Below are 17,039 nucleotides of genomic sequence, written 5' to 3'. Positions count from 1 at the left end.
CTGATCTCTTTATGACCTTTTGTATTGCCTTCTTATCCTTTCTAGAAAATGGACCACAAATGATTGAGATTTAACCCAACTCCGCTGTGCAATTCTAACCCTCCAGATATAAACACTGACACCTAAGTTAACAATCTGATGGCACGGTAAAATTAAAAAGTGCCACAATTATAAAATAATCGCATAGTTTTTGTTGCAATATCTATAATTAAAAGGGAGAACAGTGTAGGACTGAGCGCAGCACAACGAAATAAGATTAGTGACTGTTTCGAAGTGTCCATTCCAGATTAATTTGTGTATTTCCTTTTTCTGTTGCTATGCATTGTCGGAGAATCCTTCCCCAGCTCTGTGGACTGCATTTCCCCACCTGTAGGCCGCGCTGTTATCTTCTACTCAGGGGCGTTGTGCCCTGGGTCTTGACGCCTGGCTCGCGGGCACGCGCTCTGGGGGGTCTCACCGAACACGGGCGCCTGCGTCTGGCGCGCGCCCTCGGGGTGGCGCGCACACGTACACAGACCCAAAGTTTGAGCGTGAGGGGGAAAAGACTGTGCAGGACCATAAATCGTGCGCTCTCTCGGCTGCAGGGGATGTTGCAAAAGCTTGGCTGAGAAGCCGAATTTGATCAAGTCGGTGGTAGCTGAGCTTTTGATGCTGCACCGGGAGGGAGTCTGCAGAAGAGAGCAGCGGCTCTGTAGAACGGTGCAGTTTGGTGTTGCTCTCTCTCGTGGTTGGGTCTCCCTGGGGGGCACCGCTGAACCTCTTGGATGAGCACGGCCAGGTCGCCTATTTTGTAGCTGCTCTGGTTGCGTTGAACTAACGAGTGATGTACAAAGCCAGCATAAAATCGACGCTCTCTGGGAAATACATCGCGCTGCTTCTGTTTATGTGCTGCCCACTTTTCGGAGAGATTTCCACAGGTAAGAATTTTGAAGGTGGACCGGCGAATTTAGTTTTAGAGGTGAAAAAATGGATTACTTAACTCGAAACTGCAACTTGAATATTTCAAATCAGAACCATTGAGAATTTAGTTCACAATAGCGTTTAAGCCTCTTTACAGTAACTTTTTTTTTAAAAAAGGTAAAAACTTGAGAGTTGTGCAGTTAACTTTGCAAAATATCTGCACGGAGAAACTGTTTCTCCCCCCCTTCCCCCTTTATGTGTTCCCAGCAAACAATGCTGAACTAGGTAAACTCGAATAAACTTCTCATTTCCTGTCCGCTTTGACGAATCCACGTTTGGATCGGGAAACATCGCGCTTCACGTTAACAAGCAATACGATTGTTTTTAGAGGTTACTAAACTCAGTGATTAACATTTGACCCTTGTTTGTGAGTTACAGTTCTTCCAGATTTCCGTTTGGTACATGCAAGTCTTCCTTTGGAACAGGCTGCTGATGCATTTTTTTTCAAACAAAAATGTGGTTGCGAAAGTTTTAAGTACCCAAGGGATAAGGTGATTACATTCATTCGAGGCTAATTTTGGTCGAACGATTTCCTGTATTTTATTTAACTTTGCAGACGTTGAAGTGGAATTAATAGCTTTGGAATTGGGAGTTCAGGAAAGTGTGTTGGGGGGGGAGGGCAGCTTTCAACGTAATGTTTAGGAGCATCGTTGTATGTGCCACGGTATTGAAGTCTGAATTCTGTGTGGCTCAAAGTGGCCAACAGCACATTTTATAAAAAGAAGAATTTGAGTTTTGTGTGCATTGGAGACATTGGATGGAAGGGGACCTAATTTAATCAGATGCATGTGCTTTGGGTAGAACTGAAAATTATGCTGCACTATTTCTGTCCGGGTAAGAGTCATGATGTTGCAGATTAGGTTGCGCGTGTTACTGCGTTGCATATTTAGAGCGATGTCTTCCTGAGGAATTCTTTGTCGGTCCCTCTAATCCATTTTCTTCTCAATGGGAGGTGACAGATGCTTACGTTTCCTGTTGTTCAAAGGCAAATTTCCTGGGTTCTGCCATTTGGTGGAGAGTCAAACGCTGTGAAGATAACGCTGTTTAGATGGAGTTTATGTTCGGTTGGCTTTTTACAGCCCGCTTTTGTACGCACGGCGATAATGCGTGATAAGGCTGCGTGTGTCCTTTTGCTGTGAAGAAAAGCTCCCTGAAAAGAGACGAGATACTGATTTTTAAAAAATTTATATGTATTGCAATTTCAAGTATTTCTTTTGATCCACCTATAAGAATGGATGGCAATATTCTAGTTGGGTTCATATGTATGCTTTCACTTAAACTTAACCCTTTGTGACAATATTGGAATGCTAAACATTTCAGGCAGCATCCATACAGCTATACATCAAATCCTGAATCATGAACATATAAACTTTCTGAATTTCTGTTTTATTATTAATTGGGTCACGGCAAATGGATTAGTTCAGATGCATCAGTTTACTTTTCAGTTTACTTTTGGTTGGCACAAAAGTGTTTTTTTTTAAAAAAAAAACACACCTGGTTCCTTTTATAACAGTGATCTGGTTTAATGTAGCTTCAAGAGATTAACTAATTTTATTATGCCAAGTGATCAATTTATGGTTTGCAAGAAGATTTTTTTAAATTATCAGATTGTACTTGTTCTTATTGCTCAGATCACACTTAAACATGGAATAATTTTGGAGTTTACACTCACCCCCCCCCCAGTATAAGAAAATCTTTCAATCAACACCTTTCTTCCAGTTCACCCTCCTTTAGACCTGCAAATAGGTGATCTGGAATGTAGTCATCTAATAATAGAGACATTGGGAGTGATAAGCATCTCTACCTAATGGCCAGTTTGCCTCCATGGTTGTGTATCTCAGATTTTTTTTCTTTGTTATGTTTTACAATGGTCACGTGCACATTATAACTTAATCACCAGTGCAGTGAATTGCCTCCCATTGGCTGAAATCACACGTCTAACCTCTTCTGTAATGTGAGGTTTTGGCACAACCAAAATATCCTTGAAGACCAAACTTCAGTCTGGTTAAGCTACCTGGTTTGGAATTGTTGCAATCAGTCCTTGAAACCGCTCTCATACTTGTTCAAATTCTGGAAAGTAAATTAGTCTTTATGTCTGTCAATGTAAGAGCATAGGGCTGACAAGGATTTTGAATCAGATTTGCCCTTTTGATTATGTGCAGAAATCCATTTATGCTCATGCACATGTAGTTTTACCTATTGCAATCGTAAGTGGTGAAAATTAAGCATCCTTTCAACGCACCTCCTCAGATTTGCAGAATTAGAATCCTGGTGTTCAGCAAGTTGTCACTGCCGTAGTACACATGACAATAATAAATTCCAATTGCTTCTCACTGTAATGCTTTACATTTTCTGGATCGTGCCAAGTGTTTCATGCGGCTGAAAACTTTTCACCAGTAATATTTTGAATTACATTTAGAACCATCAGGGAGGAGGTACAGAAGCCTGAAGACACACACTCAACTCCTTCCCCTCTGCCATCCAAATCTGAATGCACATTGAATCCATGAACCCTATTTCACTACTTTGCATTACTTATTTAATTTAACTATTACATATTTACTGTAATTCAGTTTTTATTAGGTATTGTTATGTACTGCTGCTGCGTAACAACAAATTTCACCACATGTACCTGTGATATTAAGTCTGATTCTGACAACATCACTTACTGGTGTATTTAAGGTTGCATTGATAGGCAAACATGTGTCTGCCCCTCAATTAAGGCTGATTTATACTTGTGTGTACTAGCTTACACCGTAGCCTACGCAAGTGGGTACGCCGTTGTGAGCATTTATACTTGTGCGTTGGTGTGTCTGCGTCTCTGCAATTCACTGCCAAAACACTAGTTGGCGGTGGGGTTTCTATGCCACTGTGTTGAGTTTCTGCGTGTTGAAACTCAACACGCAGAAACTCAAACCTCAAACAATGGCTACTGAATCTGAAGGAGGGTGAATTTTCTGTGCTTGTCTGGCCACTGAGAGACATGGATGAGGAAATACATTTCACATATACTCGGATGTTGGCAGGTAGATTTGACGATTTGGTTCATCGTCTCCAACCATTTATTTCGTATCAGTGTACGCACAGTATACTCAGAGACTGGCAATCACCATTCAAGTTTTAGCTTCAGGTGGAAGTCAAAAGGCTGTAGCAGCTAGCTACAAACTGGCGTCAAGCACAGGGTCCTCCATAATTTCGGAGGTCTGTAAAGCTTTATGGAAAGCATTGCAGCCAGAGTTCCTTCCCTGCCCTTCAGTCACCCAATGGGAAGCTATTGCAGCGTAGGAGGAGATGTGATGCTACCAAGCGGACCGATCACAGTTGTTCCGTCTGCGTCACCGCAGATGGTTAGGGTCAGTTACATTTTGGGAAAGGTGCACGTTAGGCTACGGCGTAGGATACACGGCTACGCCGTACTTACGGCGCACACTTGATGCACAAGTATAAATCAGCTGTTACTTGCCTCTATAGTGTATTCCTTTCTGTTACAGTAATTGCAAACAATTCACAGCCTGGTCAGTTAATGTAGATTACAATCTGGGACAGTAGCATTCAATTTGAAAATGTTGATTGGAGGAGTTCTGGTTCTCATGTTAACCCAGGAACATGGAGTAGCTGGCAAGTATTCACATAACTTGCTGCTGCTTGTGAGATGCTCACCTATACCTGTATTTATGGGATGTTCAAACGATAGTAATTAAATCTGGATACTCTTCAAATAGTTCAATAAAAATGCTGAGGAATGTATAATAACATTTGTTTAGTTGAATTACATTTACCAAACATTATCATAACAAACGTATAATTATTTACGAAAATTAACATGGTAGTGGTCCTTTGTGTCCCATGATGACAAGAAACCTGCACAGGAGGGTTTTGGAAGTGAAAATCCGTTGCACTGGGGCAGTTCGACTCCCTTGACCTGAGAAGTCGGAGTCCAGTGACACAAGCAAGCATCACAAACTGGGGTCTTCCCTGGTTGCAGCTGATGACCTTGACATCGTCTGTGCCTCGTCATGCCCTTCGGTCTCCACAGAGTGCTGCAGAACCGCCTTCCTGGCTGTCGGATCTCACTGTAGCTGAGATGACATCGTACGCTGGGATGGGCATGGCCTTAACTCACTGGGGTATGGGGCTGCTGGCTACCCTCACTTGTGTAGCCTGCCTATTGAAGTGGAGGACTGGGATGTGGCCTCTGTCACATGCTAAGAGCTACTTGGAGCCACAGGTGAGAGCCGGGTGTCCAGTGTGGACTAAAGGTGATTGAGCTGCCCCAGAATGGACACAACAAGCCCCTTCACCAGAGGTGCTACTCCTCCTGAACACCCCATTTACCCCAAATTATACATTGAAATCTGCATTTTATGTACTTGCATGACATTTTAGCAACATAACAATTTTGATTACAATGATGTGACCAGTGGCGACATCCTGAAGAATGCTTACGAAACAACTACTTTTAAAGGTGCTTCTCCTGAGCTGTGATAAGTTGCAGTCTGTAATTTCCATTTTGATGTGTCTTTGGGCTGATTGAGCGATCTGGCACTGGCTGTCTCCTGGGGAATGCGGAGAGATGGAGAGCAGAGTGTGTGGCCATTGTTTCCTAATGGCGGAATGCGAATCCATGGTTGGCTCCATTACTCCTCACCGGTTAATACATCAAGCAAGGCTAAAATTGATGAGAGTGAGAGCAAAAGGCGAGTGGGTGTTCAGTGCCTGTGCTCAACCAATTTGCCTTTCGCTGCTGCCGGAGGAAGGTGTAGGATTTTTGGGTTTGATCACCTCAGCGGCCCAGCTCATGGCTGTAGGACTCTTTATCGGGGCACTGTGTGGTTTGATGTTTAATATCCTCAGCGCTGAAGAGTTTCACATCCTCACTTTTGGAGGATTCTTCGGTTCATGTCCCACATGTTTCTGGTTACTTTTTTTTCTATTGTGTAATTTGATTGAGATCCTTGAATGTAGGACAATCCAGACTATGAATCCTACAAACTTTTATTCTCAGCATTTGTTTATTACTCTTCCTTATATGTTTAACACATTTAAAATGAGAAAAAGAATGTTGACAATGATGCAATAAAGGAGAAAATGACTTTTTTGATTTAATTGCATTATGCACTGAAACAATCTTTTCAACAGTTGAAATTAGAAATGCGTGCTTGAGTACTCATGAATGTTAAAACCCATCTGCTTGAAAATGTATAAATTTGGCGAACAAAATTTTAAAAACTGAGACTAATAGTTTTGTATAATTTAATAATGGATAATCTAAATACAACCTCAGATGTTACAAATTGTTTCAGGTAATCTGCATGTTTTAAGTTTAATTAAAACAATACTTGTCCTACGGACATATGCGGTTTCAAATGGTAAATTTTAATGAATTTTCTAAATCCAGAATCAGTTGAATGATGCATTGTTTTTAAATTGCAGTGATGACATTTTTGTCCTTTTGGTCGGGCCATGAAGAATTATTAATTTAATGGATCCCATCTGGCAGTATTTAAATATTTCGTGCTAAAAGGAATGTCAGAAATGAAATATAGGTGGTTTTAAAACTATAAAATGATTTTAAAAGTCGGTTTCACTGAAGCCATGTCTGTAATACAAAGTTATTAACTTTGATGTAAAAGTAAGAATTGGGACAGTAAAAGCAATAAGTTTTCTGTGGTGATAAAAGCCATAATATATAGTCAATGATGAGTTGCTATTATGCTTAAATTGTCCTTTCAAGTTCAATTTGTTATCTGTATTATGAATGTTGGTGTTCAAAGCAGTTGTTGATTTGCATAGGGTATGTCATAAAATCTGGATGAGTTAAATTTCTTAAGATTGCAAAATTTTGTGTGAATAGGCTAACATTGCATGTTTAGGTGGCATGTACACTTGACACTTTTCTTCAAAAGCTCAAATCCTTTAATCATGTAACCACTTCAAACAAAAATGCTCTTTGTATAGTTTCTGAAATCCCTCTTATTATTTAACTATATTGACTTGACGGGAATTGATGATAAAATTATTTTGGACAAAGGGGGAGTATATGCCTTTAATTGTGGTTCATTGGAAAATTTGTATATTACTATTCCTGTTCCAATTCCGTTTCCGAGAAGTTATACTATCCTAAGCATTCTAGACTGCAGAACTGATTGAAGTAGTTACCTGAATCAAAACAGACTCTAAAAAGGCACAAAGATATATAATGGAATGTATAATGTAAAAATTACTATTGGAATAATGGAAGAATAATGTATAATGGATGAATTACTATTTGAATAATATAACGTGTCATGTACATGGCCTTGTCACTTTGGCCGTAATCATTCATTCAGGCACTTAAAGCTTCTAAGTAGAAGCTGATGAAATACATGGTGAATTTGAAAAATTGATACTTCTGGCTGCCTTTCAACTGTATGTAATACATATATGTGGAATAAAAATGCTCAATGTAGAGAGCAAATTGTTTCAGTGAGGGGGGTGGCTTCAGTGCAGTACACACACAAAGCTGGAGGAAATCAGCAGGCCAGGCAACACTTATGGAAGAGAGTACAGTTGACATTTTGGACCGAGACCCTTCAACAGGGGTTCAGTGCAAGTGGTTTGGTATTAGTTTCATTTTACATGCTGTTAAGAGTGGGGTAGCTTATTGGCCAGAGGCCTGAACTACTGATCTAGTGACATCAGTTTGATTCCCATCACAACATCTGAGGAATTTAAATTCAAGTCATTCAGATTGGGATAAAAATGATAGTTTTTATATAGAGTGATTTTTAAAATAAGATGTGTTCCTGGGGCAATTTGTTAAGTGAAACCTTAAGTCAGAAATGCTGTTCATTTCAGTACAGTGCAGCATATTCCCATGTTTGGAGAGTGGAAAAATGAAAAGTGGTTTTGTCTATTGACAACTCCAAGGAGTGAATGGTGTTAATGAAGGTTTGTAAATTGAACATTGGTAGTTAGAGAAATTACTCCTAACAGAGTAGTTGGGATATCAAGGACGTGGTATGATGTTCCTGCAGGATGAAGGAGATCAGGGAATCTCTCAGCATCCCTGATGACTTCCTATAGGAAGTGTGTTCAGCTGCAGCTCCTGACTGACTGTGTGAAGGAACTGGAGCTGCTGTTGGATGTAGAATCACCCAAGCTGCTGAGAACATCATGGATAAGCATTTCAGTATAGTGATCACACCTACCGGCTAGTTGGATGACCAGCAGGAGGGATAAGGGGAAGAGACAGTGCAGGACCTTCCTGTGGCTTTTCCGCTCATCAGCAGGTATATTGGATACTGCTGGGGTGGATGACTTGCAGGGCACAGCAGCAGCCAGGTGACACCATGGCTAGTCTTCTATCCAAAGTGCAGAGAAAGGTAAAGTCATGCAAAGCAATTGTGATAGTAGACTCAAAAGTTAAGGGAACAGACAGGAGATTCTATGGCTGCCAAGGAGACATTAGGATGGTATCTGGCCTGCTGGGTGCCATCGATGAGGATGCTTCAGTGGCTGGACAACATTCTTGAAGGGAAGGGTGAGCAGCCAGTAGTCGTGATGCACGTAGGCAACAATGACGTGGGTAGAAGAGGTCCTGTGCAGTGAGTACAAGGAAATGGGAACGATGCTAAAACATGGAACCTCAAAGGTAGTATTCTCTGGATTGGTCCTGGTATCACTAGTCAGTGCAGGAATAGAAATATTCTCTGGAGTGGCCAAGGGTGAGGGAAGATCTGATAAGGGTTTATAAATTATGAGAAGCTAGGTGGCTGGAATATTTTTCCCCAGAATTGAAAAGTAACACCAGAGGGGTAAGTTCAAAGGAGGGGTGCCTGGCAAATGATTTACCCTGAGAGTGGTGGGTACTAGCTCAGGTGGTGGAAGCAAATACAATAGAGACATACACAAGGCTCCTGGGCACGTGGATGAGCAGGGAATTAGAAGGATAGGTACATTATGTAGACAGATCTCAGCCTGAAATGTTGACTGTTTATTCCTCCTGCATTATTCCAGCATAAGATGCTGCCTGGTCTGCCGAGTTCCTCCAGTGTTGTGTGGACCGAAGGGATTAGTTTAGTTGGGAATTTGGCATTCAGTACAATGTTGTGGGCTGATGGGCTTATTCCTGTACTGTAGTTTCCATGTTCTACTGGGTTGTCATTAAAGCCCACTGATTCCTAATATCTCATGTGGAAGAAAATTGCTCAGTTTGGCTTATGTCTGACTTCAGACACAATGTTGTAGATTCTTAATTACGCCTGAAATGGCTTTGTAAGTCACTCAGTTGAGGGGTAATACAAGTTGGGCACTAAATATTCAATAATATCCACATTTTGTGATTGCAGGGCAGTGTGAGGGTGGATAAATCTTAAAATGGCTAATTTTATTGTGAAAGGATTTCGCATTTTTTTTGTTGGATTAGTATTAGCAGTATTTGAAAGAACAGTTGTTGAAAATGAAATGTGATAGCTCTTTTTATATAAAAAACTAACCCACTGTATATTCGTTTGAATAATTTATGACCTCTGAATTAGGTTGCTGTTTGCTATGAAATATGGTTTTAAATGGACATGCCAAGGATCTGTGATAAATTATTTGGCCATTTTGGAGAACTTGAATAAATTAATAAGAAAATCGTTATCAAACGGATTGTAGACAACAATGGATCTAGTCTGAGGAGAAATGTAGTTAGTTAGCCAAGCAGTTAAGATGAAAAATGCATAACTTCCACCTTTGAAAAATGCTATATAATTTACTGACAAAACACTTTGTATATTTTAATTTTCAAAGAACAGCTTCTATTAGTAGCCAAGCAGTATAGATAGTAGCTTTGTAGACAGATGGTGCTGAATGTCTCAGTGAAACATTACATAAAACTGTCTTCCCTTAGTTGGCTACTATTTAAATATGTTTTCTAAAATTGGATTGATGTCAGTGAGAGGGAAAATATGCAACAACCAAATACTAATTTAACCTTGTAGGCCTCCCTCCCAGAAATTTCTATTCTAAGCTTTGGTGAAGGTGTAATGTGACTGGTTTTACAACGTAAGAAGTTGAGGATAACAAAGTTAGATTGCAGATGTATGCTAGTGTTTCAGTAAGTGGAACAGTTTATGCATCTTCAATATAAATCTTAGTTACCTGCCCTATCCCTAATGTAATTTGCTGCTGCCCTGTGATTCCTTCAATTTGTCAGAAGAGCTGTTGGGGGACTTAAAATGTCTGAAGTATGTTGGTAGAGGAAGTAGGCCTTAAAGCCTGATTTATAGCAGAGAAATGTTCGTCTGGTTTTTCTTAGTAATTCTGTTCTTTAACTCTTAAGAAAAGATGCTGAAAATCTGGGGAAATACTTATTTTGATTTGTCCATCTTTTATCAAAAATCCCATGCTGAATTTCTGAAAGCGATACTACAAAATCCTTTTGGGTTATTTTTATGTATACAACCATTATGAAAGAAATGAAGACATTGGTTTCTATAAGTTAGAAACAATTATTCAAAAGTGCAATTGGTCTTGCTTGTTTTCCGGTTCTGTGGGTTATTGATAACTTAGAAAAGAAAATTCATTGCTGACTTATAAACATATGTTTTGCTTTAAAAGGACCTCCCATTGTTCATTTGTCTTCATGGGCATCTGACTTTATTGAGTATTTCATTTGTTCATAGCAGATGGAATTCAGGGAGTTAGAAGTCCACACTGGCTGCAAAGATGTAGCTGTTTATCTGCAATACTATACTTTGTAGAGGTATACCTTGTATTTCATAATAAATACAATTAAATATCAAATTTGAACCAAAAAAATCAATTAGTTTACATTCAATTAATGTATTGTTTTACACTATTAGAATGGAGACGTTTCCTTTTATATGTGAAATGTGTTATTCAAATTGATAAAAGCTGCAATTTTTTTCCATTCTAATATCTTTCATTATGTTCTGAGGCTTGCATAATGAGTGAATTGCATGAAGGAGGGGAAAATTTGATCCATTGTCTAGTTTTCACGAATAATTTGTGGATAGGAATTATATGCTTATTGATTCATTTAGTCACAATTAGGCTCTATCTGCCTAAGTTCAAGAATTTTATTTAACTCATGGGAAGTAATTCTAAAGTTTGTTTTGATGTCAGTGTCAATAGATACTCTACTCTACTAACCATTAGGAGAAAATATTATTTGTAAAAGAATAGTGAAGTGAATTTATCTTTCTTTTGGTACATTTTAATTTATAAAATAATGATCCTTGCTTACTTGAATAACCACGAGAATTTTAAATTTTTTAATCCAATCCATTAATACTCAATTGGCTTCAAAATACCTGTCCAAGTTTGTTCATGGAGAGAAAACGCACTCTCACCATTGTATATGCTGTAATGTATTTTTTAGAGGCATATACAATGGTGAGAGTGCGTTTTCTCTTTGTGAACAAACTTGAGCAGAGTGGATGGATGTTGTTCTGAAGTACACAAATGGTTTGGACTAACAGTAGCTGGTGCTGAATTAATGTGGGGAATAGTTTCTCAACCCAATCTTAATTGATATCCCTTGTCCAAGATTTAATGCCCATGAAAGCAATTGGTTGGAACCACCATCACTTTTCTTGTGGAAACCCTCTTTCTCACTGAAGCAGTTTGTGTGGGAATCTAATGGGATATACCAAGAACAGATACTCTAACACAACCAGGCTATCTGTTGCTGCAAAATTGCCCATTATTGCAATCTGTAATCTCATGCCTATAGACGGTAATTCAGTGAAAGTTGTGCGGGTAAGAGTAGGTGGATGGAGGAAGTGCATTAGGAAAAACACTAGACAAAGCCAAAAATGGGGGCCAATCTAGTGAAACTACAGTACAGGAGTATCTGCATATTCAGCAGTGGGATGGAATTACCATGACTGAACAATCATTTGGTAATCTACAATGTTGCCACATCATGTCAGGAATAATATCTTACAATTATGAAAATACTGGGGGCTGTGTACAATCCTTCCTTAGAGGCAGACGAGTCCATTGTGTGTGAGTGTAAGAGGAGGAGAATGTGGTCTCTCTCTGACCACGAGACTCATTTTCAACCCATTCAGTTCGTGTGACAGAGCTGTACACAGGTAGCCTGACTCATTTATGGAGATACAGCCAGGTCACCTTGCAACCCCTGATTTAACCCTAGACTAATCATGGAACAACCAATTTACAATGAGCAGTTCACCTACCAACTGGTAGGCCTTTGGACTGTGGGTAGGAATCCGAGCATCTGGAGGAAACCCACGTGGCAAGAATTGAACTTGGGAACTGGTACTGTAAAGTGTAGTGCTAACCACTACACTACCATGCCGTTGCAATATCTTGTTCTTATCCAGAGCAAGGGAAGCTGTTTTCCACCAGCATGCTAATGCTGACGTCTCCATGATGTGTCTTATTCCAAAAGTGGGTCATGTCCAATGCAGCCAGTTACAACCACGTCTTCTCTCAATCATCAGCAAAATAACATGCCCAACCCATTTCATTGACAACCTAAATGTATTTTCATGGCTCCGTCTATGCCCCTAGCCATTACAATTATGCATCCCTTTAGTTTTGGTCTAAGAGGTTCCATAATTGAAGACCCACGCTTTGCCAGTGTGACATTGTGACTCGAGCATTCCTTGGATTTGAGTACAAGTGCTGCATATTTAACCCAGTAATCATGGTGTGCAAATGACATATCATTTCTAGTTTTAAATATCAAAATATTGCAGTTGTAAATCGACCAGTTTTTTCTTTTATTATCACCTTTCAGACTTCGTAGTTCACACATTTTTCAGTAAGGATCTGGGTTCTGTTTCCGATTATTTATCTATGTCAGTTCAATGAAATTAATTCATCTCTAACTCTTGATGAAACTGGTGACACCAATTCCCCTATCTCATGGGCAAGACAAAGTTCAAAGTAAAATTTATTATCAGAGTACATACTTGTGACCGTATATAATCCTGAGATTCTTTTTCCTGCGGGCATACTCATCAAATCTATAGAACAGTAACTAAACAGGGTTAATGAACAACAGACTGTGCATATGTAAATATAAATAAATGGCAATAAGTAATGAGAGCATGAGATAACAAGATGGAGTCCTTAAAGTGAGATCACCAAAAATGGAATCAGTGTAGTTATCTTCTTTTTATTCAAGAGCCTGACGGTTGAGGGGGTAGTAACTGTTCTTGAACCTGGTGGTGTAAGTCCTGATGCACCTTCTAATTGACGGCAGCAGTGAGAAAAGAGCATGGCTTGGGTGGTGAGGATCGTTTGACGATGGATGCTGCTTTTCTATGACAGTGTTCCATATAGATGTGCCCAGTGGTTGGGTGGGCTTTATCTGTGATGTACTGGGGCAAATCAACTACCTTTTGTCGGATTTTCCATTCAAAAGCATTGGTGTTCCAATACCAGGCCATAATGCAGCCAGTCAATACACTTTTCACCACACCTCTATAGAAGCTTGTCAGGGTTTTGATAACATGCTGAATCTGCGCAGACTCCTAAGGAAGCAGAGGTGCTGTCATGCTTTCTTTGCAATTACATATATGTTTGGTCCAGAACAGGTCCCCTGAGATGGTGACACCCAGGAATTTAAAGTTACGTCTCTGATCCTCTGGTTTCCCTCTCTAGAAGCCTACAGTCAGTTCCTTGGTTTTGCTCACTTTGAGGGAGAGGTTGTTGTTATGACACCACTCAACAAAATTTTCATTCTCCTTCCTGCATGCTGAGATTCATCACCACCTAAGTTAACAAATTTCACGACATATGCCAGTGATAATGAATCTGACCTTTGCGGTCCACAACGGTGGTGTCATCAGCAAACTTGTATATGGTGTTGAAACAGTACTTAGCCACATAGTCATAGGTGTAAAGCGAATAGAGCAGGGGGCTAAGTACACATCTCCGTGGTGCTCCTGTGCTGATGGAGATTGTGGAGGAATTGTTTTTGCCGATAAAAGAATTGATAAGGTTTGCTGGTAGACTCTGAGTTGAACTTGATTGGCAGCTATTTTTCTACTAAGTTGACATTGCATCAGGATGAGACAGTTGTGAAGAAGATGTGCCTGGAACAAAAACAGAAAAAGCTGAGTGTTCTGCTGGTCAGGCAGCACTGTGGAAAGAAAAACACTTGATGTTTCTAGTTGATAGCTCTTTTCCTCTTAATGCACAGGCTGCCTAACCTGCCAGGTGTTTGCTGCATTTTCTGTTTTGTTTCAGATTTTCATCATGTACAGTTTTTGTTTTGCATATCGTGTACTGAGTACTTAGTTGGTGATAACATCGATAAGAATAACTACAAACAAAATTTTTGTGTGGCTAAACTTTGCTCTAGGAATCTTTGTTCAAGCAATTGTCTTCTCTATTGTGTCTTGCTGTGTTTCATATGTGACCATCTCTGAAGTTTTTACTAATTCACATGTAGTTTGTTTACCATTTTATTTAAAAATGTTGCAGTGGAAATGCCTCTTTTATGATTTAATTGCTGAAGCACAGCATTGCTGTATGTTTTTGTCCATCCACTGGCATTTATGATCTTTTCACAGAATTCCCATTTTAATTTTACAAAAATCTCAAGGAGAATACAGTTAGAACATTGATAGTAAAATTCAAACTGCTTTTGACACAAGCTCAGAGAAAATGACATCTGAGATTTTTTTTGATATTTGATTTTGGCCTTCACCTTCTTGAGCAGCAAGCACTCTACACTGCGAGTACTTTGTCCGTCATCCACCTTGCAGTGTTCTCCTATTCCCAGTTCAGCAAAGCCCAAATCTTTTTCTTTATTATGAATTGCTAACTCTGTGTATGATTTGCATACTTGTTCAGTACTTGTATCATACTATGCAGCAGCATGCTTTAAGTTTATTTAAACGTTTTTTAATAGTAAATATGCATATTGCTACACATCTTCAGCAACACCGTGCACTAAAAATGTTTGCTGTTGGTGATCAAAGAAAACACAATTCAATTCAGAAGGGACACTTATGATTTGCATAATTTTGAGATTAAATTTGATGGAGTGGATTGCAGTGTGAATAGGGGAAATGGTGTATGGAGATTTGTTGACAATGTATAATGAGGAAATCTTAAAGTGCAATTGAAATAAACCATGTTTTGTCATGAAACCAAAGATGTGTCCTAAATCTGGAGCTGGATCTGCCCATGATGCTGCTCTATATTCCACCATCTGCCTATCCCCCTTTTCTTATTCCTGAGGACAAAAGTGGATTTCAGGATGAGAATGAAGCGCAGAATTTAGAGTAGAGTTTTTAATAAATGGTGGCTTTATGTAGGCATAAAAACACAAAATACAATATTTTGCATCTCTTTTGAAGTATACGTACCCTTTCCCTGCTGAGATCCCACTCGTCAGATGATTAGATGAAACCATTTTTGTTGTGATTAATTCTAATGCTGATGATATTCCTCTGTATTGTGCATACATTATATGATCAGGATGAAGTGTTAACCTGGCAAGTTCAGGGAGCCCATGCCAAGGAGAAATATTGAGACTCTGGTCAGCATACATTGGGGTTAGGAGGTTGATATTGAGAGAATCCCTTGATTAAGAATATTCTCAGGAAGGAAATCAGGAGGGTAAAGAGAAGGTATGAGTTGGATTTGGTAGATAAGGCTAAAGAAAATTCTAAGAGCTTCTGCGCCTTTATCAAAATGGCAGGTAGGACTGCTAGAGATCTGCAGAACTACCTACGTCTTGGGCCACAGGAGATGGGTGGCATGTTCAATGAATATTTCTCCTGTGTTACTGGGGAGAAAATCATGGTTGCTCAAGAGATGAGAAAAGCAAGTGGAGAGGATTTGGAGGCATTAATGTTACCAGGGAGAAGGTAATTGTAGACCTGAGAACATAAAGATGGATAAATCCCCAAGGCCTAACAAAGTGCACTCTCAGATCTTGTGGAAGGCTAGAGAAGATATTGTGGAGACCCTTGGAAAGATAGTTGATTTATTGTTGGCCACTAATCCCAAAGACTGGATGGTAGCTCATGATCCATTGTTTTTTTTTTAAAAAAAAAAGCAAGGGCAAGCCAGGGAACAACAGGTCAGTCAGCTTGACATCGGTTGTTGGAAGAACAGAATCTACCTGCATTTGGGTAGACAGGGTCTGATAAGAGGAAACAGCAAGGCTCTGTGCATGGGAAGTCGTGCTTGATGAACCTTTTAGAGTTTTGATGAGGGTAGAACAGTGGATGTGTCTATTTGGACTTTAGTAGGGTCTTCAACAGGATCTATGTGGTAGGGTGGTCTGGAAGTTTAGATCCCTGGAATCCAAGGGAGCTGGTTGGGTGGATTCAAAATTGGCTTAGAGGTAGGAAGCAGAGGGTGGTTTTTGAAGATTGTTTTGTCGAATGGAGGCCGGTGACTTGTGGCATGCTTGAAGGGTTGGTGTTGGGACCCTTTCAGTTTGTTATTTGTGTAAATCATTTAGATGTAAATCTACAAGGCTTAATCTGTAAATTTGTGGATTACATGAAATTAGGTGTTACTGTTGATAGTAAAGAAGGTAATCATAGATTACAAGGCAACCTTGATCAGTTAAGAAGGCTGAGGAGTGGCAAATGGATCAATACATATAAGTGTGAGATGATGCATTTTGGAAAGTCAAAGCACCATAAGGCCTTTCTGTGGGCACTGTGGAGTGTAATGGAACAGAGGGGCCAAGGTGCATGAGGGCATAGTTCATTTAAAGTGGTGCCACAGGTAGACAGGATGGTGAAAAAGACATTTAGAACAGTGACTTTCATCAATTAGGCCACTGAGTGGAGGAATTCTATAAGTTGGTTGGCTGCACTTTGAAAGCTGTGTATGGTTTTGGTCACCTGTTCTAGAAAGACATGGTTAAACTGGAAAGAATGCAGCAAAGGTTTGAGGAAGTTGCCAAGACTAGAGTGTTTGAATCATAACGAAGTTTGGCTAGGCCAAGTCTCTATTCCTTGTAATGTAGGAGAATAAGGGCTGATACTATCTATGCCTTTCGTTATTTTAAGCATATTTTTGATAAGGTGGCTGGTTGCTGTATTTCTCTCCAGGTAGGGGAGATCAAAACTAGGGGATAGGTG

General features: G+C 39.7%; 1 protein-coding gene across 5 annotated transcripts in view; it reads left to right on the top strand.

Moving 5' to 3' along the window:
* Positions 1-468: 468 nt before the first annotated feature.
* The window catches only part of ror2 (receptor tyrosine kinase-like orphan receptor 2), a 285,921-nt gene continuing 269,350 nt past the window's right edge, over positions 469-17,039 (top strand). For 2 of the 5 annotated variants that reach the window (XM_072281703.1, XM_072281700.1), the window contains exon 1: positions 470-917. In XM_072281703.1, the coding sequence (XP_072137804.1) occupies positions 824-917 (94 nt within the window). In that variant the 5' untranslated portion in view covers positions 470-823. Of the gene's footprint in view, positions 918-1,710; positions 1,795-17,039 lie in introns of those variants that run through there. The other 3 variants (XM_072281699.1, XM_072281704.1, XM_072281701.1) reach the window with 3 other exon arrangements.

Source organism: Mobula birostris, chromosome 17, assembly GCF_030028105.1.
Source record: "Mobula birostris isolate sMobBir1 chromosome 17, sMobBir1.hap1, whole genome shotgun sequence".
In the NCBI taxonomy this organism is placed as follows: Eukaryota; Metazoa; Chordata; class Chondrichthyes; order Myliobatiformes; family Myliobatidae; genus Mobula; species Mobula birostris.
This window is presented reverse-complemented; position numbering and strand designations above follow the sequence as displayed.